Here is a 19,675-nt window from a genome sequence, read left to right as displayed (position 1 = left end):
AGGGGGGAATGAGGCGGGCAAGAGGCCGGCAGGGCACGCAAGGCACGCTGGGAGCTGTAGTCCCCCTGGCGCTGGGCAGGGCCGGGCCGTCCCCTCCCCGCCCGTGGGCGGGCGGAGCCGGCGGCGCCGCGGGGCACCCATGGCGGCGGCAGCGGAGCGCACGGACGAGCTGGTGCGGGAGTACCTGCTCTTCCGCGGCTTCACCGCCGCCCTGAAGCAGCTGGACGCCGAAATCAAGGCGGACCGGGAGAAGGGTTTCCGGGTGAGCGGCGACCGCGTCCCCGTTCCCGACGGGGCGCTGGGCGCGGGTGCCCCCCGGGGAGGACGCGGTTCCCGGGCGGGCCGCGGGCGTCTCTCCGCGCTCCAGGGGCTGGGCGAGGGGAGCGGGCCTGGCGGCGGGGGGAGCCCTTGGAGCCCCGGCCCAGTGCGCTGGGCTGGGCTGGGCGCCGGGGCCCGGCCGGCCGCACAGGCGGGACCCCCGCGTCCCGGGGGCGCCCGGCCCGCTCTGCCGCCGCTCTGGGACGGGCAGCCTCCGGGCGGGGGCCGTAGCGGGATGAAGGCTCCCCTCCCGCTGGGCTCCGGAGCGCCGGCGGCGCAGGACAGGGGGCTCCATCCCCTCGCCTGCCTTCCGAGCCAAGGGCTGCAGCTCCCGGCAGGCGGCCCGCGCCGCTGGCGAGCCCGGCCCTCCGCGGACACTGCGTCCGAATCCCGCCAGCGGATTCTCGGCTGCGAGACGAGAAGAATGGAGGAGAACCGTGGACCGAGAGGGCAGGAAGGCATTTCTTTGCCTGCATCTTTTCTCGGTCATGAGATTTTCATCCGGCAGCTTTGCAGCTCCGCTCTTTAGTTTGTATGTCTTGAGTACCGGCTGCCTTGACTAACGTGTGGAAATAGGCACAAAATTTGCCAGTCTCAAAAACAGAGTTTCAGTCCTTCGCGTGAGCTTGTATTCCTGTAGCAACAGTTTTAGGCACCGAATGTAGTGCTTTGAGCAGTCAGATTTTTCTTTGACCGGCAATATAAGCACTACTTTTATCATTAATAAAGCATGTTGCTTTTATTTTTTAAAAGCACTTTTGCTAATGCGTAGAGGTCGGCAAACAGCTGACTTAATCGGAATTGTCCAAGAATGGTCTGCTGGGGTCACAAACTTCAGTTTTCTATATCTGTAGGAAGCCACAGAGATAAAAGTTGGGTATGTCCGAAGATACTGGCTCATGAGGGGAGAGTAAACCAGATATTAAACAACCTTAGTTTAATTTTATACAGGATGGAGATTTTTCTTTTTTTTATGACTGTCTTGGCCATCACAAACCACTGAACAAAAAATCTATTCCCACACCACCATTCCACCTTATTCATGTTGCAGAAAAAATTTCCAAAGAGACATAATGACAAAAAAGAAAAATCCTTTTGCAAAATTTTATGCCTGCCCTGTTAGTAGATGATGTTACTAAAGATAAACACATTTCAAAGATTGCAGTGGAGCGGAACTGAGTTCTTTCTGTTGGCTAAATGCAGGTATTTTTCCTTTTAGTCTAAAAATAATACTTTTTTATTATTATTATTATAAACTGACTTTTGAAAGAGGTAGAAAGTTTTGCCTACTTGCAAAAAAACACATCAGTTGGGTTCAACAAAATGTGATATTTCCGTCAAAAGCTGTTTGGCTATGCTCTGTCATATTTCTTTTTCCTTCATTTGCAATGTGCTGCAGAGTGGAAGAATGCTAATACAAAATGCAGAATGTTTCCAGGATTAGAAAACAGCTAATGGATAAGGATTGTACTATACTACTTCCGAAGTTAAAGCTTCTCAGCACTAGGTTACAATAAGTCTTGTGCCTCAAGAGCCCTCACGTGGCTGAAGTATTCTCTGTTTTGCCCTCTTTAGGTGGATAAGATAGTGGACCAGCTGCAGCAGTTTGTTCAGAGCTACGATCTGGCTGCCCTGCGGGATTACTGGAGTTATCTGGACCGACGCCTTTTCAGCCGTTTGGAAGACGTGTATCGGCCAACAGTGAACAAGCTCAAAACCAGCTTATTCCGCTACTACCTTGTCCATGCTATTCAGGTAGTGTTTGATTTTTAGGCTTCTACTTTATAAAGATCCTGGTTTCTGAAAGCAAAGGAATAAGCTGCTCTTGTGAGCCTCTGCCAGGCCTGCTGGATCAGGAACAAGCAATTCGTGTGTCGTGATCAGGAGTGTAGTGTGGAGTTTTGTGCAGACTCACATGACAAGCTTGTGTGTGGGATAGGGAAACTCAGGCAAGAGGGAGACATGGGATAGCTGGGTGCAGGATACAGTCATATAAAGACAGGTTTCCCTCAGAAAGGATAGGACTAGCTCAGTCCTGCTCAGTTAACTTAGATACTGGCAGAGAACACGAGGTTCAAACCAGAACAGACCAGAAATGTGGGAGAGAAAATGAATGCCTTTTTGCTTGCTTCGAATAGAACAGAAAATAATGAGCTTAAAATGGAACAGAGATTTTTCTGTTCAAAACCTGGAAAGTCAATGGATTATATTCTCCCCTTGATTCTTCTTGGTTCTCTTCCCCGACTGAAGATCTGGGTGTTGGTGGAGGAGTCAAAATCGAATGCATCTTTCCAGAAGTGTGTTTTTTCATGGTTTATTTTGCCATTGCTTACCCTGAGGTATGACAGTCCTGTCTGAATAATGTGTCAGATGGAAACATTTTCAAGCTACATCTGCTGTGGACTTGAGTAATTTGGATTGTGCTTTGGTCCTGTGTATGAATGCTCATATCAGTGCACTCTGCATTGGTTTAACTGGAAATCAGTGTGTTTGGTTCAACTGGTCTCAGCCTTTAAACAAGATTGTGGTGACCAGAAAGAAGGTTGGATTAAGTGCATTTGTAAGCTTCTAGCGTATTTGGGATTCTTTTGTTTCCTGATGAATCTGTAAATATCCACTTGTTTTGTCAAGGTGGTGAAAATAATTGTTGTGTTCATAAGAAAAAGCAAATGTTCCTAGACCTAACGTGGTGGCGTTAATGGAAGTGTGAGCCCTGTTCTTTTTGCTGTGTTTCAGAATGGCCGCAATGACAAGGCGCAAGAGTTTTTCCTCAAGCAGGCCTCCGAGCTCCAGAACCAGGCAGAGTGGAAGGATTGGTTTGTCCTGCCCTTCCTCCCTGCTCCAGACTCCAACCCCACCTTTGCTACCTATTTCTCACGCCAGTGGGCAGATACATTCATTGTGTCTCTGCACAACTTCCTGAGCGTCTTATTTCAGTGCATGCATATCCTTTTTTGCAACTAATAGTTAAATCTCCCTTGCCCTGGTGTTACACTTTCAACAGTCATGCCAAGGATATAGTACTGTAGAACTCCCTGCTTTCAGGTGACTTTTTACAGCCAAGACTTAATAGAAAGTTAGTGTTTACCAGAGGATGTTGGAATAGTTACTGCTCAATTATCTGACAATATATTGTATTCCCAGGGGAAAACAATTGTGGTCATTGCTGATGCTGAATCATCCTGATGCTAGTGACCAAAAATGTTGTGCACATCTTGTTCTGAAATGGTTTTACTTTTGCTTGACATAGTACAAAACAGGCATACAACCTTGGGTCATAATCCATAACTGTACTGGCATCTTCTACCTTTGGAACTCATTCTAATTGAGCAGTTGATTGTTGGCAGAAACACTTTCTTTTTCCCCACACTACAGAGTTCTGTCTTACTTGTTTGGTGATGGGCAGGCTTATGCTGTAGCTGGAATACAACTCATCTTGACCTGTTTCTTTGGGGTACAGTAAAGGGTGCAGTAAAGCAGTACTGTCTTGCCCTCCACTTCTGACTCTGAAAAGAAATAATCTAAAGATCCTTGCAAAGTCCACATAAAATAGTTGGTGCAAGAGCAAAGCAAAAAATTGACTTAAGTAATTAAGCTGTTGCTAATCTTCTGGTCATGCACATGCTTTTTGCTAATTGTATGGACTGGGCAGCTTTATTTTTGCAGATAAATGGCTGGTATGGAGTTATGGCTTTTAGAATTAAGCCAGGTGCACACAAGTTACTGTCTTGATTTTCTTTAACATTGCTTACCAGTTCCAGTCATACTGAACTTTGAAGCTGAATGTCTCAGGAGCAGTCTCATACAAGAGGAAAATGAATCGTTGCGGCATAAGGTCAGAACTGAGATCGCTCTTGAACTGCTGACTGTGTGATGTGAGCTTTGTAAGATTGATTCCATCCATCTGAGAACATTGTAACTGTTCTGCTTGGTGCAGTTACTCTAAGGCAGATTGTTTAAGTATTTTGTTTTATTTTGATTTCTCTTTCAATTGTCTCCAGCAACCTTTGGGTTGTGATCATATGGTGAAATGTGTGTTTAGGATATTCCTGTCCCTCTGCTGGAGGTGATTGTCTCCCCTCCTTGTGCTGTCTGACAGGTGATTGAATACTATACAAACTCTTTTTCTGTTACACTGCGAAGTCAAAACAGGGTGAAACTGGTGGCAGGTTAAGGGTGTATGTTGTAGTTATGCAATGGGTTGGAAGGGATGTATGGATGATTTTGTGAATACTATTTGGTCACTTCCAGATTTTAGCTGATAGAGCAATAGAAGCAATAGAAACAGGCAGTAAATTCTGGCAAAGAGACAGAAACTGCTACTTCTGACATGGCTCCTTCAACCATGTTTGATGTGCACTTAAAGCAGTTTAGATCAGCTGATGGAAATGTTGAGAATGTCTGTTTCTCAGCTCTAGATCTTACCCTAAACCTAAAAGGGTCTTTTGGTTCAAAATGTTGCCCAGCTCGATGTCTTGTTTGACAGTATCATCAGCAGATACTTAGGGAAAGGGTGTAACACAGGTCAGTCATTTCCAAGTATAACTTCTAGTAGAGAAATTTGTAAAATCTGCAGTTTAAGAACTTTCTGAACTATAGATCACATGTGGTTGCTCACATACGAGTAGGAAGGCTTATTCATGCAAGCAGAACTTTAATTTCACTTCCTCAAACATACCAAGAAAAGCTCTTTCTGTATAAATACTTCAGTAAAGTTTGTGCTTTATCTCCTGTGTTACAAAACATTGTTGTATGTTGTGTTTCCTGTTTGTACTGTTTTAATAGCTGTTCAACACTGTCCTAAAAATTTAAGTAAAATAAAATAATTTATTTCAAAAAGGAGGTAATTCTTGGGGAAAAAACCCAAGATTTGTCACTGTGTATGGAGTTAGTGGGTCGGTCAACATTGACAGGAGGGTTCTGCAAAGATGGTCAGTGAATAGGGACAGAGGACAAGGTATGTTTTGAAATAGAGCTCTATTATTTACTCAAGTTTTGTATTCTCTACTTTGTCATACTAAAGCTATGGTTTGTGTTTTGCACATTGGCTGATATAATTTGCAGACTGGGTAAGAGTTTTCTGGCAAATCAACAGAAGTAAAACTAGACTTTCCCTTTTAGTCAACTTGTCAGGTCAGAGGGGGAACCAGCTACCTCTAGAATACAGGTTTTAAAAAAGGATGCCAATAAGTATTGAATTTTACGCTAGCTGAAATTAACTAGTGATTTTGTTTTATGTTGCTGAAACAATGCAAATACATAAATAGAAAGGTAGATTTCTAAAGCTCATATTTCTTCCTGTATTTTCTTTCCTTAAATACTGTGTTAAAAAGAAAAATAAATATATCTGAAAAACAAATGCACAGAAACAGAAAAGCCTGAGGAACTCTTTGTGTGAGTAAGAGTCACAGGCATAAACCACATATGTTCCAGAAAGCTGCATCCTGAGGTTCCTCTCTGCTAAAGGGAAAAAAAGATGGGTTTTCTTTCTCCATAATGTGGGGATTAATCTCACTGTCATGCTTGGGAAGGAGTTGCACAGAGTATGGAGCTGGATTTCAGGGTGACCTGGTTTCACTGATCTTGGTGTACCCTGCCAGTTCAGCAAACCCTTGGCTGTGGGAAGAAGATTACCTTGTGGGCTCCGTGCCTGCAGTGCCCTGGCCTCAAACCGCCAGCATGGAGAGGGACTGGTAAGCTCTGCCCTGCCCAGCTCTTGTTTCCCAGCACCACTAATGTCCCCACAGTGACAGCCCAGGAGAGGCGTGAAGGGTTTTAAGTAGGCTCCAGTTTCATGTGTGTAAGGTACTGATTGTTTTGACTAATTGGGCTAATGTGGTGCTAGGCTGGTCAGAGCAACTTTTTTCCTTCTCCACCCTTCTAGAGCTGTTGAAATAAAAGGAGTAAACAGCTTCAGTGAGTGGGAAGGAGGTGAATCTCAGTGACCCTGTGTTCACTTGGCTCTCTTCTTCTGTTGTAGCTGTTTGCTCTGCAGGCTGAGTCCTCCCGCGTGAAGAAAGAGGAACTGGAGGTGGAACAAACAGTTATGCATCACAAGTTGCCTGCATATGTGGCCAACATGGATCGACTAGGGGACTCTGAACTGTGAGTGCCTTCAGGAGAAGAGCTGGGGACAGGCTCTGCTGCTTTTGTTGGGTCAGAGAGGTTCCTGGAGGGTCATTTCCATGCCCCTTGCCCTGGGATTCAGTGCAGAAATTATGGTGAGCTAAGTAGGTGTAATAGAATTCATGACGGGTGTCTCTCCCGTCATTTGGGAGGTTCTTGCAAACCAGTGAGATCCCAAGCACACATGGAAGTGATTCTGCTCTGCTGTCAGCATTGCACCAAGGTGTTCTGGGCATCTAGGGCACTGTAGCAATGCAGTACCTGCAGTATTGCTCAAATGAAGTGGATTGTCTCTTGATTCCAATTTACTTGAGTGCCTGCAGTGCCATAGGTGAATGCCCTGTGTTGTTTTGTAGATACTGTTACTGTATGACCCAAAGGGATTCTTGTTACACAGGGATGTTTTCTTGCTTTTGCAAAGTCAAGGGAAGAGGAGCTTCTCTTCTGTGAGATTCAGTTATGCACAGAATTCCCCATGAATTTGCTGCAGTTAAATGTGCATTTTATAGCTACCTGTACTTTGTGCCTGTCTCTGGAAATTAGGCAACATACACAGTTGAGACAACCTCTTTAACTGTTATTTTTTATCCCAGGACAGGAATAGGATTGATTAAATTATCCAGTGACAGATAGAAGTTGTTGCAGGTACCACACACAAAATGTTCTAACCTAAATTTTGACTGATTAAATAGACTTAAGTGTCTATTCAACTACCTTGATAAGTGCTTTGCAGTCTTTGCACAGGACAGGCTACAGAGTTTAGTTTGTGATATGTTTTTTTTAACTGTGTGGAAAGCCCTGATGCTATCTGTGTGTATGGAGGAGTGTGATATGAGGGATGAGGTAATTTAGTTATTTTTGTCCATTTGACAAAATGTTTGACAAAATTGTTTGTATTTATTTTTGTCCATTTAAATTAGAAAAGCTTGCCTAAGAAGTGGCCTTTCTTGCATGTGCAACTTGTCTCTTAGTCTGGGGGCCAGTTCTGGTTGCTTATTTTCATGTCTCTGCTTAAGCCAAAGCCCATCTTTGGCAGACCAGTTCCATCGTTGAAGAGTGGATAGAGATAGTGAGGATTATTGTATTCCCCTTGCCCTTGCTGCCACTCTGCTCTCAGAGGAAGCTGTAGCAGAGTGAGGTCAGACAGTTATGTTCTGGGAAGCAGCTGCTGCTCTTGGCAATGTGGACTGAGAAGGGAGGTGTTTATAATCATAGAAATGGGCTGTAGCTCTCTTATTTTCTTTGGGTCTGAATTTTGAGATATTGAGGGCCTGTGCTGTATAATTGTTAAACATGATTTGTTGATTATCAAATGGTGTTCAGTGAAATATTGGATGCTGAATGTCTCTCAAAGTAGTTCTGTTTTATGCTTTGAATTAGGAGTCACATCTAAGTAAGTTCTACAGAATTCTGAATTCCCCTGCCTTTCCGTTAGGGTTTTTTCTAAACAAACCAGATGCAGTGGAAGGAGTTTAAGGCTACAAGGGGATTCAGCAACAGTTTGAGCTCACTATCTCAGTGGCATTTTTGAGAAGTGAGATTTTGGTTACAGTGACTATAATGACCTGCTCTAGGCACTAACAGGATATTTTCCAGTAGTTTTTTACTACACAGTAGTGGTGCACTGGCTTGGAAACGAACATCCGTCTTCTAGTTGTTCAGACAACTGCCACTTCACTAACTGGGTGGTCTTTGATCAAGTTGCCTCACTACATTTGCATACTCTATTTGGTGGTGTTTTGTTTTTTTCATTAGTGATATGACCTGCAATCAGAGGAGTACAGCACATTCTCTTCAGTCCCGGGGAGGCTTTCTGTCCTCTTTTCTCTCCCAAAGTAAAAAGGGCCCTTCCAGACCAACCCATTCAAGTGGGGCTTCTTCAGTGCAGACTGGCAGTATGCTGCTAGGGAAGAAAGAGCCCACAAATCACCAGGTAATTCTTGACTGAAAGCTGCTCAGTCTCCAAGGAGTTAACTTGCAGCATGGCACTGCTCCAAGCTTTTGCTTCCACCTGAAAAATTAAAAGTCCTTTCCTGCCTTGCAAATGTATGCTGGGCTTGAATGTAGCACAAGAACAGCTATTATCTTCTAAGAGCTTGTGGAGCCCGTGCAGGTGCTTGGTTGCTTTTCTCCTTCTTTTGCTATTTGTTCTGCACCCTACTGGAAGCATAACTTTGCCCAATCACTTCTCTGCCTTCCAGAGTGCCAAAGGAAAAGAAGGAACAGTGAGCTGTAAGGACGGGAAGAGCCACTTCAGTGGTTTGGGGGCGGGCGAGTCCAGTTCCCTGCAGCAGCGGCAGAAGCGCTTGCAAGAGCATGGGAAAGAAAGGAAGGAACTGTTGTCAAAAGGGACCTTCCAGGTACTGCACTGCAAGGCTGGGAAGCAGAAGGCTTGTATAGCTGTAAAACTAAGTGGTAAAACAAATGCAAGTGTTTCCTTTAGGCTTTGGAATTGCTGGGCAGAAATAACTGTATCAAAGGTGAAGGTCTGTAGATAATCAGCTCCTTCTGCACTTGGTTTATTTCTGTGTCCCGGCAAGTTAATCAGTATTGGCATTTCAAATGGAAGAAGAGCTGTCTTTTGTCTCCATGTTTTTCAGCAGCCTGCTGCTGAGGCTTCATTAACGTTGCATTTGCTTTTAATGGTTGTGTTCAACTACCTTGTTAAAATCCCCATTCCTCAGTGGTAATGAACTTGGCTCACTCATCCAGCCAAAGTGAATTCTCTTCCTGTAGGTTCTTATGTTGATTTTTGCAGGCTTTGTGTGGGGCAGTGAAAACTAATAGAAAACTTTCCTTGATAGGAATGGAAGTTGCTTTCCTAGCAACATTTGCTTTTTGGAGCTTTTTGTACTTTATTGTCACAGTTTTGCCTGGTGGTATGCCCTGCTTTAAAATCTAATGAAAGAATAAAACTGTGTCCTGGATTTTAACTGCAGAAGGTCACCACACTATTTCTGTTCACCTGTGTGTTGTCTGGCTTTCAGAAGCCATGTTGTCAAAAAATACAGAGCACAGGCAGCATCTCAGCTGCTGTTGTTTTGTCTGCATGAGACATTGTGCCTTGTGGAGAGACAGTGCTGAGGGACTGTTGCCCATTGGTCAGTGTGTGACAGTTCTGTGTGTGGGAGGTTAAAGAGATGTTCCTCTATCACTCATCATTCAAGGCCTTGAGAGGACTTTTTATTCATGGTTCATCTAAAACACTTTCAGCATTGGTTGGAAAATTGCAAAGCCTGATTTCCCAGTAAGTTTCATTTGACTTTAATTTTTCTACATTATCCCAGGTTAGGGCAGTGATTTTTGGGCTGTCTAAAGATTGGTCCTTGTGCTCTTGGGGAAGCTTGATACTCTTAACTTTCTTTTGTATTAAGCATATGAGAAAAAAGGAAACTGAAAGGTGGCACTGTTTCTTTCACACTGGTGTTACTCACTGGTTGTTGCCTCCCCACATTAACCAGCAGAATAATTCTTGTATTTATTTCCCAATCTTTTCCAGCTCTGATTTCAGATGATTTGATTATGCAGTGCTTGATCCATTGGTCCTGATGATAAGCTACTGTACATTAGTCAAGCATGTGCTGGACAGAACAGGAATTCATAACCACCAGTACCGTTTTGGGGACACTTAATGTTCAGAGGATGGTTTATCAAAAGAATGCTTGCAGATGATTTACCACCTTATGTGCTGTATCTGCTTCTTGTTCAACTTCTGGTGGCAAGGGAAGGCTAAGCTGCTTCCAAATATTTCTGCAGTGTAGCTCTTGTCTCATCCAGATACTGTCACCTTCTAACACTCCATTTGTTCTGTTTGCCCTGTCAAATAGGGTTTTAAGCTTTTGGACTCATGTGTCAGCTCTACTGTTGTCATCAGTCAGTTGGCTGCAGTGGTGGCTCCAGTGTGCACAATCTAAATCTCTGGCAAATGAAAATAATCCATACACTGGGGCTTGAGAGCCAAGTTTTTGTGCAAGTTTGCTGAGCTGCATATTATACAGACTTAACTTATATTGCTGAATGCAGGAATTTCTTGAAATATGTTAATTTACTTGTGAATCTGTGCTCTAATGGCATGTAAATGGGCCTCTGATATTGGCTGAGGTATGCTAGAAATGTTGTGGTTATTTTAATTCTTACAGAAAAGTGTAGAGCTGGGCACATGGAGTGGGATGTAAGGGACTGTCATCCCACCCATGACAACTAAGCAGGTCATATTAAATAGTGCAATTGTGCAACACATGGTCCTTGTACTCAGAAAGGTCCCTGGCAGAACAGTGGGCTGACAATGCTTCTATTTTGTTGCAGCTTCTTTTTTTTTTTTTTTTTTTCTCCCAGCAGGCTGGGGTAGCTGAGGAGCTTGATATGGAGCTGCTTCCTTGTATTTCACACAGGATTTCTTCCTTCAGGGCCAAAGTGCTGAGAAGAAAACAGATACTAACATAGCTGAGGCAGAACCATGCTCAGAGCTGCATGCTGAGCAAACAGAGACTTCAACCAAAATGCCTGGCAGCAGTGCAGAGGCTGTGGGGGTTCGGCAGGAGCAGCCTTTCATCGTCCTGAGCCAGGAGGAGTATGGGGAGCACCATTCATCCATCATGTACTGCAGGTAATGCACTGGCAGAAGAGAGCTGTCTTGTAGAGGCCTCTGCAGCAGGATCAGCTGTGTCTGACCTCTTTCTCCCAGCCTCTATTCTGTCCAGCACAGTGGACATGTACTCTCAGTTGTAGGGCAGTCTAGTCAGTGTGACTGAAAATAGCATGTAGCTTGTGCAGTGAGAATGGACAGAGATTTTTGTGACTGGGCAATGCTAGCCAGGAAGAAACTCCCTTGGAAAGCAGGTATTGCTTAAGGGCATTATGCTTTGTGTCTGGGGCTTAGTGCAGTTCGTTGTGCCAATTACTGTGAAGGGAGCAGGAAGCGGTGCAAAGAAGTTCTAATTTCTGCAGAAGGAACTGGTGTGTGGCCAGGAAAGGAAGGATTAGTGGGTTGCATCTGAGAATTTGAGGGAGAAAAATATCCCATCAGTTTCATTCTACACACAGGGTTGATTGTTCTGGACGGAGGGTGGCCAGCTTGGATGTGGATGGGGTCATCAAAGTCTGGTCTTTTAACCCCATAATGCAAACAAAAGCTTCATCCATTTCCAAATCTCCATTGCTGTCCCTGGAATGGGCCACCAAGCGCGATCGGCTGGTGAGTAGTCCGCGTGTGGAAGCACAGCAGATGATTTGGGGCTGTGTTGCTACGTGTTGCACATTCACTTCTAGACAGCTGTGCTGTGGATAAGACTGGGGCAGCAGTTAGTTTCCACTTTTAGTGGGAAACAGGGAACCAAAGCCTCTAGGGTCTAGGAAGAACTAGAGTGGGGAATGTACACTCTGTATTGAGCAAGGAGTTCACCACCACTTGCCTTGAAACGGAAATTCCCAAGCTGCAGTGTGGGTACAGCTGCTGGATAGAAGTAGTGCCTTTGAGAGAAATGCCTGTCTCCACACAGATCACACAGCAACTTGTAAAGACAGGCAGAGGCAACTGAGTACAACAGCCTGTGGGAGGCCTGCAGCAGAGAGCTGTGGAGCTTTACTCATACCCTGAGCCAGCAGCAGAGGAGGGTAAACAGGGTTGCAGGGGTGGCATTTTACTTGTGCAGGTGTGAAAAAAGCTCCATGGCCACTTTTAGACTGGTGTCGTAGGAGCTGAGGGTTTGTGTGTGCATAAGGAGCTTGGAGCTTGTTTAAATAACACGGCAGTTTAAATGTTTCCTATATCCCTTTTTCTCTAGTTCTGTTACTAGAGAGGAACCTTAAAATATATGCATTCCTTTGAGTCCTAAAACTGTTGCTAGTGTTCCATGCCCTCCCTTGGCAGATACAGGGCTGTATGAGAAGGCTGGCCTGCAAATGAGGCAGTATTTTTTGAATTTTGGCACTGACAGTGTGTGGCTTGCTAACCCCAAAATGCCACCTGTGAAGAGCTGGTGCTACAGCTTGTATCTTCTTTTGCTTTTAGAAAGCAAGTTGTTGATGCAGTTGTTGTGCTTTGTTTGTTGTGTTGATGTTTCTTCTGCTTTGTGGAATTTATTTCCTTCTTGCTAACAGAAAGATTCTTCATTCTGAAATACATGTAGGATTCGCCAGCAAATTAGGCACTGAAGTGACAAAGATCTGGCTTGCTCAATTTTCTTTTATAATGCATCTCTCCATGACTTAAATTTTAATTGGAAGTGTAACACCACTGATAAAGCACGTGTGAGCTCTTTGGGGTGAAAGGAGTTGGCTTGATATTTCTCTTTAGCACACAGTTAACAATCGTAAGCTTCTCTTTCCTTGGACCCCTAGATATTGAGACTCCATACATGTTTTGCATCCTATAGGGTTGAGCCATGACCTGGAAGGCGGTGTTCATCCCACCTTGGGGCCTATTAGATCTTTTTCTTTTTGGGAAGCAGGGTTTTTACTCTGACTTCTGTGGCTTTGAGGTAGTCCTTCTCAGTGTGATTGCACAGGAAGACAGGATGTACCATAATGGAGCAATATTTAGTCTGAATGCATAAATAGAAAAAAAAAATTACTAAGTCTTGGTGGTTGTTGGCCAGCATCATTGTACTGCTCACTCACACTCTTTCCATCTATTTCCTTGCTGGTTTCAAGCTATTGCTTGGCAGTGGGGTTGGGACGGTTCGTCTTTATGACACAGAAGCAAAGAAGAATCTCTGCGAAATCAGCATTGATGAAGACATGCCCAGGTAACTCTGGAATACTGATTTTTAGAAGTAATGTAAATAAATGTAAATCAATGGTGTTGATTTTAATAGTGAATATCTCAATGTTGCCGCTGCTTTTCTGCAACTGCAGGACTATCCAGTCTTCATCTAGAGGGCAGTCCTTGCCTGAGCATAAAACAAAACTGCCCAGTTAAATGGGAGGCACTCAAAAACTAAGCACATGAATCCTGCCCTCTTTCACAGAGTGCCCTGTCTTGTGGGGTCTTAATGGGAGAGCTCGTAGGTGAGTGTTTTGCTTGAGGCATCTGCAAGAGAGAGGTTCAGACCATGTGCCTGTGTTTCAGGATCCTCTCGCTTGCCTGCAGCCCAAGTGGCGCCTCCTTTGTCTGCTCTGCAGCAGCCCAGAGCCTCGTCTCCCACATTGACTTCTCAGCAATCAACTCTGGGGGCAAAAGCATGAACCAAGTTCCTGGGAAGCTGCTACTGTGGGACACTAAGACAATGAAGCAGCAGGTACTTGCTAGGTTTCTTTCCTTTCTCAGTGTGCTTGCTGAGAATGTCTTCTGTTTCAATGTGTAGAGCCCTCTTTCTAAATATTGCTGATTTTCTTTTCAACACCCTTCTTTTTCCTCCTTCCTCCTTTCCCCTCTGTCAGGATAAAAATAAATTATATAAGTAGCTGCTGGATTGGGTGAAGTTTTTTTGTTTTATTGGTGTGTTGGGGTTTTTCTGAGGAAATCTTCAGAATAGTCCATGGCCTTGTTTTTATCCTGGCTGCACAGTTTGTGACTGGAAATATCCCAAATGAATTGAATGATGCTTTGCTTAAGCTTTCTCCAGTTGAACTGTACTGAAGGGTTTTTGTTGCTGCTCTTGCCCTTGCCTTCCATGTTTTTAAGTGAAGTGCTGTCCCTGATATGTAGGAGAAAGCAACATACTTAAGCTAATGCCTGCCAGGAGCTGGTTTTGCAACCTTGAGGCTATGGCCAAGAAAGCTTGGCTGAGGTGAATTGCTGGTTTAGTGTGACAGTAAAATGCTGCTGCCAGACCTTGAAGTCTGTAGTCATTAAAGGTGTAGGGCTCCAAACCAGAGTTCTTGTTACTAAATACCATCTTTCTTTCTTTCTTTCTTCCTTTCTTTCTTCCCTCCCCTGGAGTTCATCTTTTCAGCACCCCGAGGTCCATTTCTCAGCATTAATGCAGATTTTCCCTTCCAGCTGCAGTTCTCCCTGGAGCCTGAGCCCATTGCTATTAACTGCACAGCCTTCAATCACAATGGCAACCTTCTGGTCACTGGGGCTGCAGATGGGATTGTTCGTCTCTTTGGTACGGTGGAAGGGGACCTGGGGTTGATAGCCAGCTGTGAGGCCGGGACTGGCATCTGGGCTTGTGTCACAAGTGGTGTGGCCAGCAGGACGAGGGAAGTGATTGTCCCCCTGCACCTGGCACTGCTGAGGTTGCACCTCAAACTTTGTTCACTTTTGGGCCCCCACTATGTGAAAGACACTGAGGGGCTGGAGTGTATCCAAAGAACAGAACCAAAGCTGGTGAAGGGTGTGGAGCACGTGAGGAACGGCTGCAGGAGCTGGGGTTCTTTAACTTAGGGAAGAGGAGACTGAGGGGACACCTTACTCTTTCCACAATTTCCTGGAAGGAAGTTGTAGCCAGGTGGTGGTCAGTCTCTTCTCCCAGGTAAAAAGGGATCAGACAGGAGGAAACAGTCTCAAGCTGAATCAGGGGAGATTTAGAATGGATATTAGGGAAACTTCTGTCCTCAAATGGATTGTCAAGCACTGGAGCAGGCTGCCTGGGAAAGTGCTGGAGTCATCATCTATGGAGGCTTGCTTTAGAGCAGGCTGTAGGCCCATGGCCTGACAGGCCTGCCTGAGAAGCTAGCCTGGGAAATTCATGGGAGGATTCAAAACAATCCTCAAAGACACAAAACAGCCTGCAGGTGCTGTTTTTCTGATTCCTGTGTTTTCCTTACAGGAGAAGGTCAGGGGGTGGTAAACCCCACTGACCAATGATGGTAATGTAGTATTTTACTAACCAATAAGAGTTTCCTTTCTGTACTCTTCACGAACTAGTCTATATAACATGGCTATAACAATAAACTAGAGATTCTCTCCTGTTCTGACTCCTTTGAGAGTCTGTGTCGTTCTTCCCGCCGTTCCCAATTAGAACGACAATCATCCTTGGAAGTATTTAAAAGATGTTATGGATTTGGCACTTATGAATATAGTTTAGTGGTACACTTGGCAGTGTTAAAGTAACAGTTGGGCTTGATTATTTTGGAGGTCTTTTCTAACTTAAATGTTCCTGTGAAACTGAGTAGTGAGGTGGCCACTAGTCCTCATCTGGATGCCCTTAGCAGGGAGGCAGCTGTAGGATAGGCTTGGAGACCAAGGTGGAAGCTATTGTCTCCACAGGAGCTCTCAGGAGCGAATTGACATAGCCTTTTTCTGGAAGACATTGGCTGGAGACCCTGGTAATGCTGCTGGATTTGTTGTTTCTCTTCTGCTGAAGAGGAGAGTGAATTTCCCCTTAAGCCAAGTGGTCTTGTGCTGTGCCAAGTAGCAGCTGAGTTGTGAGGAAAGCAATTAATGTGAGACCATCCATTTAAATGCAAGGGCTTCACATCAGTCCCCCTCCTTGGAACAATTTCTGTTTCTCATGTTTTTGTCCTCTTCAGCCTGTCCTTGCAATAAAGGCAGTTCAGGCCTCCTACCTTTGAATGGGGAATCTGCTTCTGGCACAGGTGCAGGCAGCAGTCCCAGGTCTTTGGGAGGACAGAGCTGTCAGCAGCTTGGAGGATGGGTAGGATAACAAGGGAGGGAGGAGGAGTGCCAGTGGTGCTTGGATGCAGAATGCCTGCAGTTGACAGTGAGCATGCGAGCAGCCCTGTGAAGTCGAGTAGTTATAGACAATGATTTTTGTGGCCAAAGTGAAAGCGGGAGTATAGGCACAGGGTGCTGGGACTGGATTGGGCTCCCCCTGGCTGGTTTGGAGGGCTGTCACCGAGACCTCAGGAACATAAAAGGCCTCCCTCTCTTCACCTGAGCTCTGTGTGAGTATGAGGAGTGTTCGGTACTGGTTCTCCCCTCAGATATGCAGCAGCATGAGTGCGCCATGAGCTGGAAGGCACATGATGGGGAAGTCTACTCCGTCGAGTTCAGCTATGATGAGAACACAGTCTACAGCATAGGCGAGGATGGCAAGGTAGGCTGTGGATGACCTCCTGCTGGTCAACTGGCAGAGAGATCACTTCTGGAGTCTTCTCCATATGGTGGAAACAATTGTAAAAATACTCTCAGATTCTGGAAATGTGGACTGCTAACTGCCATCTTAGGTGTGCGGTACCACTGTGCTCCATACAATCTGCAGAGAGAGTGTCTGAAAAAATGTGTCAATAGTTGGAGCTGTCGTGGACCTTGTGTGCGAATCCTACTGTTTGTGACATCCCTTTCCTAGATAGTCCATGTAAGGATGACCTTTCTCTGCCTCTGAGATCACTACATTTGAGATCTGGAATTCACAGGGAAGCACATCCTTGACCACTTTGCATAAATCTTGTCAGCAGCTCCCTGTTGTTTATAATAAACACTTCAATTTCTGCAGTTCCTCAGTTTTCAGCAGTAGAAGTGTGGCTCAGAGAGAGACCTTGGCTGAGGAGTTGAGCAAGTTCTCACCAGCATACTGCATGCAGTATGGAAGGACACATAGGTAGTAGTGCTTGAGGAAGGCACTATCTATCTATCTTCTATCTTAGTCTGGATAGAAGGCACTCTTACAGCCTTTGCAGCCTGTGTTTTATTAATATAGCCACTTAGATATAGATGCTAAAATGCCATCTTCCGTTTGTGAGGAATACCCACTTTTTTGCTTAAAAGCAAAAAAAGGCAACTCTACTTGCATCCCAGTTAATTTCATTTTAGACTTTTGTCATCTCTTTTTCTCATTCTAGTTTATTCAGTGGAATATCCATAAAAGCGGATTGAAGGTGTCTGAGTATGACCTTCCCAGGGAAGCTACAGGTCCTTTTATTCTGTCTGGGTACAGTGGCTACAAGCAAGTCCAGTTCCCACGAGGACGGCTTTTTGCTTTTGACTCTGAGGGCAATTACATGTTGACGTGTTCTTCTACTGGGGGAGTAATTTTTAAGGTAAGTCTGAGAAGTGGAGGGGAGTACTCTTAAGTATCCATATGGCTCCTGTTGATTACAAGGGTGCAACAGCAGCCTCTGGAAGTTCTTAAGCAGAAGGTACCCATCCTTGCTCTGTCAAAGTTACTGCTCAGTTTCACACTGTGCATTTTAGCAGTGTGTGGTGTGTGGCAGTGTGTGGTGTACAGCAAGTGCTTGGGTCCTATAGCTGGAGTATTTGTGCTCCTTCTTAAAGCTTAGTTTTTAGTGTCCAAGTGCCTCGGATAAAGTTTTAATTAGTTTTCTAATATATGGATGCATGCCAGTTCAATGTAAAATGTATGGTTGTTGACTGGTGCTCATGTTCAATCTGCCTTCTGTACCTGCTAGAATTCTCTAGATTCTCTAGATAGATAGATAGATAGATAGATACCTGCTAGATTCTCTGTTAGACCCAGCCTGATTCTCTTCCCTTACTCTGTACTAAAATCAAACGAAGGGTAAGGCTCAATGGTTCTGAGTGCCCAAATTTCTGTGCTTCAGTAACAAGTGTTACTGATCACATGTCCATGCTTTTGCAAGGCAGGTTAGATGGAATTTTTACTTTGCATCTGGGGCACTGTAGAGCACCTGAACTAAGAATGAGCTATAGTTTAGGCTCATGTGCTTCTCATCAGAAGCTAAGAGCACTATGCTCTTAGCCTGCCTTGTTCAATTACTTCAGTTCAGCTGATGTCAAAAGTTGAGCTGCTTGAGAACACGTGCTTCTGTAGTGAGACTGGAAGCTCCCTTTCTTGTCTGTGCTACACACATCTCAGTATCTCTCTGATTTTCTGCTTACTTATGCATGCTCTTAGAGATACAGAGTCTTTATCAGGCTTTGGCTTGTCTTGTTGGGTGCATTGCCCCCGCTGCAGAAACATACTTCCTTAAAGTCTTACACTTTCCTTCTTTTTAGTTAAATGGTGAGGAAAAGGTTCTGGAGAGCTGCCTTTCCCTGGGAGGACACCGAGCTCCTGTTGTCACAGTGGATTGGAGCACTGCCATGGACTGCGGGACCTGCCTCACTGCTTCTATGGATGGGAAAATTAAATTAACAACCTTACTGGCTCAAAAGTCTTAACCTGGACACTACTGAAGGGGGAAAGCGCAATAGACTTGACAAAACCAGTGTTAACTCACAGGAACAAACTGCATGGGAGAGAAGGCAAAGCAAAGTCCCTCTTCTCATTGTAGCTTTTGCCTCTTGATAAATATGTTTGCCAAACCACTGTGCAACAGAATGCCAGTATGGAACTGGATCAGTGGCAGCACTGAAAAATAAGTCTCCACTAATCCATTGTGGCAGCTGGACTTCCCTCTGTTAGGGAGTCTTGAGTAGCACGTGGCTAAAAGGCTGTGGTCACGTCACGGTTCTGCAGAAGAAGGTGAGGCTGGAGGAAGCAAGCATGAGGCAGCACAGTGCATGATGATGACTCAAACTGGAAAGGCTGATAAGAAACCAGAGTGCTCTTTGGGTATAACATTTGTTGTTATGATTTTGTTAGTTTGTTTTTATTTGTTTTTTCCATAAAAAGAAAATATTCCCTTGCATTTGAACTCTATGCTTTGTTAAGCAGTTGCTGCAAAACATGGACGGTGGTGAGTGCAGTGATATGCCAAATCTCCTGCATGCAAAAAAGCCCTTATGTTTTCACCAGGTGCTTCCAGCACTAGACATACACACCAGGGTGAACCAGACATCCAGGAACAAAAACAACTGCATTTACTTTGATGTATTGTGTTACCTTGCCATAGGTATCTGCTAGCAGCCAGAGCAGAAATCCTGAATCAGTCTTTGAAATACTTGTGCTGGAGTTCAGAAGCTACATAACGTCTAGCAGCTACCTGATGGTGGATAGGGGGAGGGAGGCCAAGACCAGTCTGGCCCTGTCTAGGGCTCTCTTGTCACTGGAGCTGTTTCTCCCCCTAAGGCCCCAATCACCAGGGCAAGTGCTGTGCTCAGGTATTGCATAATCTTTGAATGGACTCAGCAGATACATTTCATCTGCTTATACATTGCCATGGAGCTTTCTGCTGCTTATGTCCTTGGCCTGTTTTGGGAGCTTATGGTACTGTTGTTCCTTGGCAGAGCACACACTGCTGGAAAATGAACAGCCATTCATGAGCCATATGGATAGCCATCCTCATGGACAGCTGTTCAAGGGCAACACTGCTGGATGCTGAAATCCTCACTACAGGCTTATTCATGCTACAGGTATCTGTTGTCCATGGAGCAACTTGCTCCTGCTGACTACACTCACGTAACCCCACCTTCCGTGTCAAGGGCCTCCAAGAATAACAGGTCCTATGCCAGACTGACATC

At 44.9% G+C, this 19,675-nt stretch overlaps 1 protein-coding gene across 1 annotated transcript; it reads left to right on the top strand.

The window, feature by feature from the left end:
• The first annotated feature begins 80 nt into the window (after nt 1–80).
• Nucleotides 81–19,619, top strand: LOC131591412 (WD repeat-containing protein 91). Its single transcript, XM_058862077.1, has 15 exons — nt 81–262; nt 1,894–2,073; nt 3,055–3,262; nt 4,071–4,153; nt 6,299–6,423; nt 8,200–8,377; nt 8,646–8,804; nt 10,851–11,050; nt 11,488–11,638; nt 13,096–13,190; nt 13,514–13,682; nt 14,387–14,495; nt 16,276–16,388; nt 17,134–17,331; nt 18,269–19,619. The coding sequence occupies exons 1-15, from the start codon at nt 140–142 to the stop codon at nt 18,431–18,433; spliced, it is 2,256 nt and encodes a 751-aa protein (XP_058718060.1). The 5' UTR covers nt 81–139; the 3' UTR covers nt 18,434–19,619.
• Nucleotides 19,620–19,675: the final 56 nt, after the last annotated feature.

The sequence above is a fragment of the Poecile atricapillus genome, chromosome W (genome assembly GCF_030490865.1).
Source record: "Poecile atricapillus isolate bPoeAtr1 chromosome W, bPoeAtr1.hap1, whole genome shotgun sequence".
In the NCBI taxonomy this organism is placed as follows: Eukaryota; Metazoa; Chordata; class Aves; order Passeriformes; family Paridae; genus Poecile; species Poecile atricapillus.
This window is presented reverse-complemented; position numbering and strand designations above follow the sequence as displayed.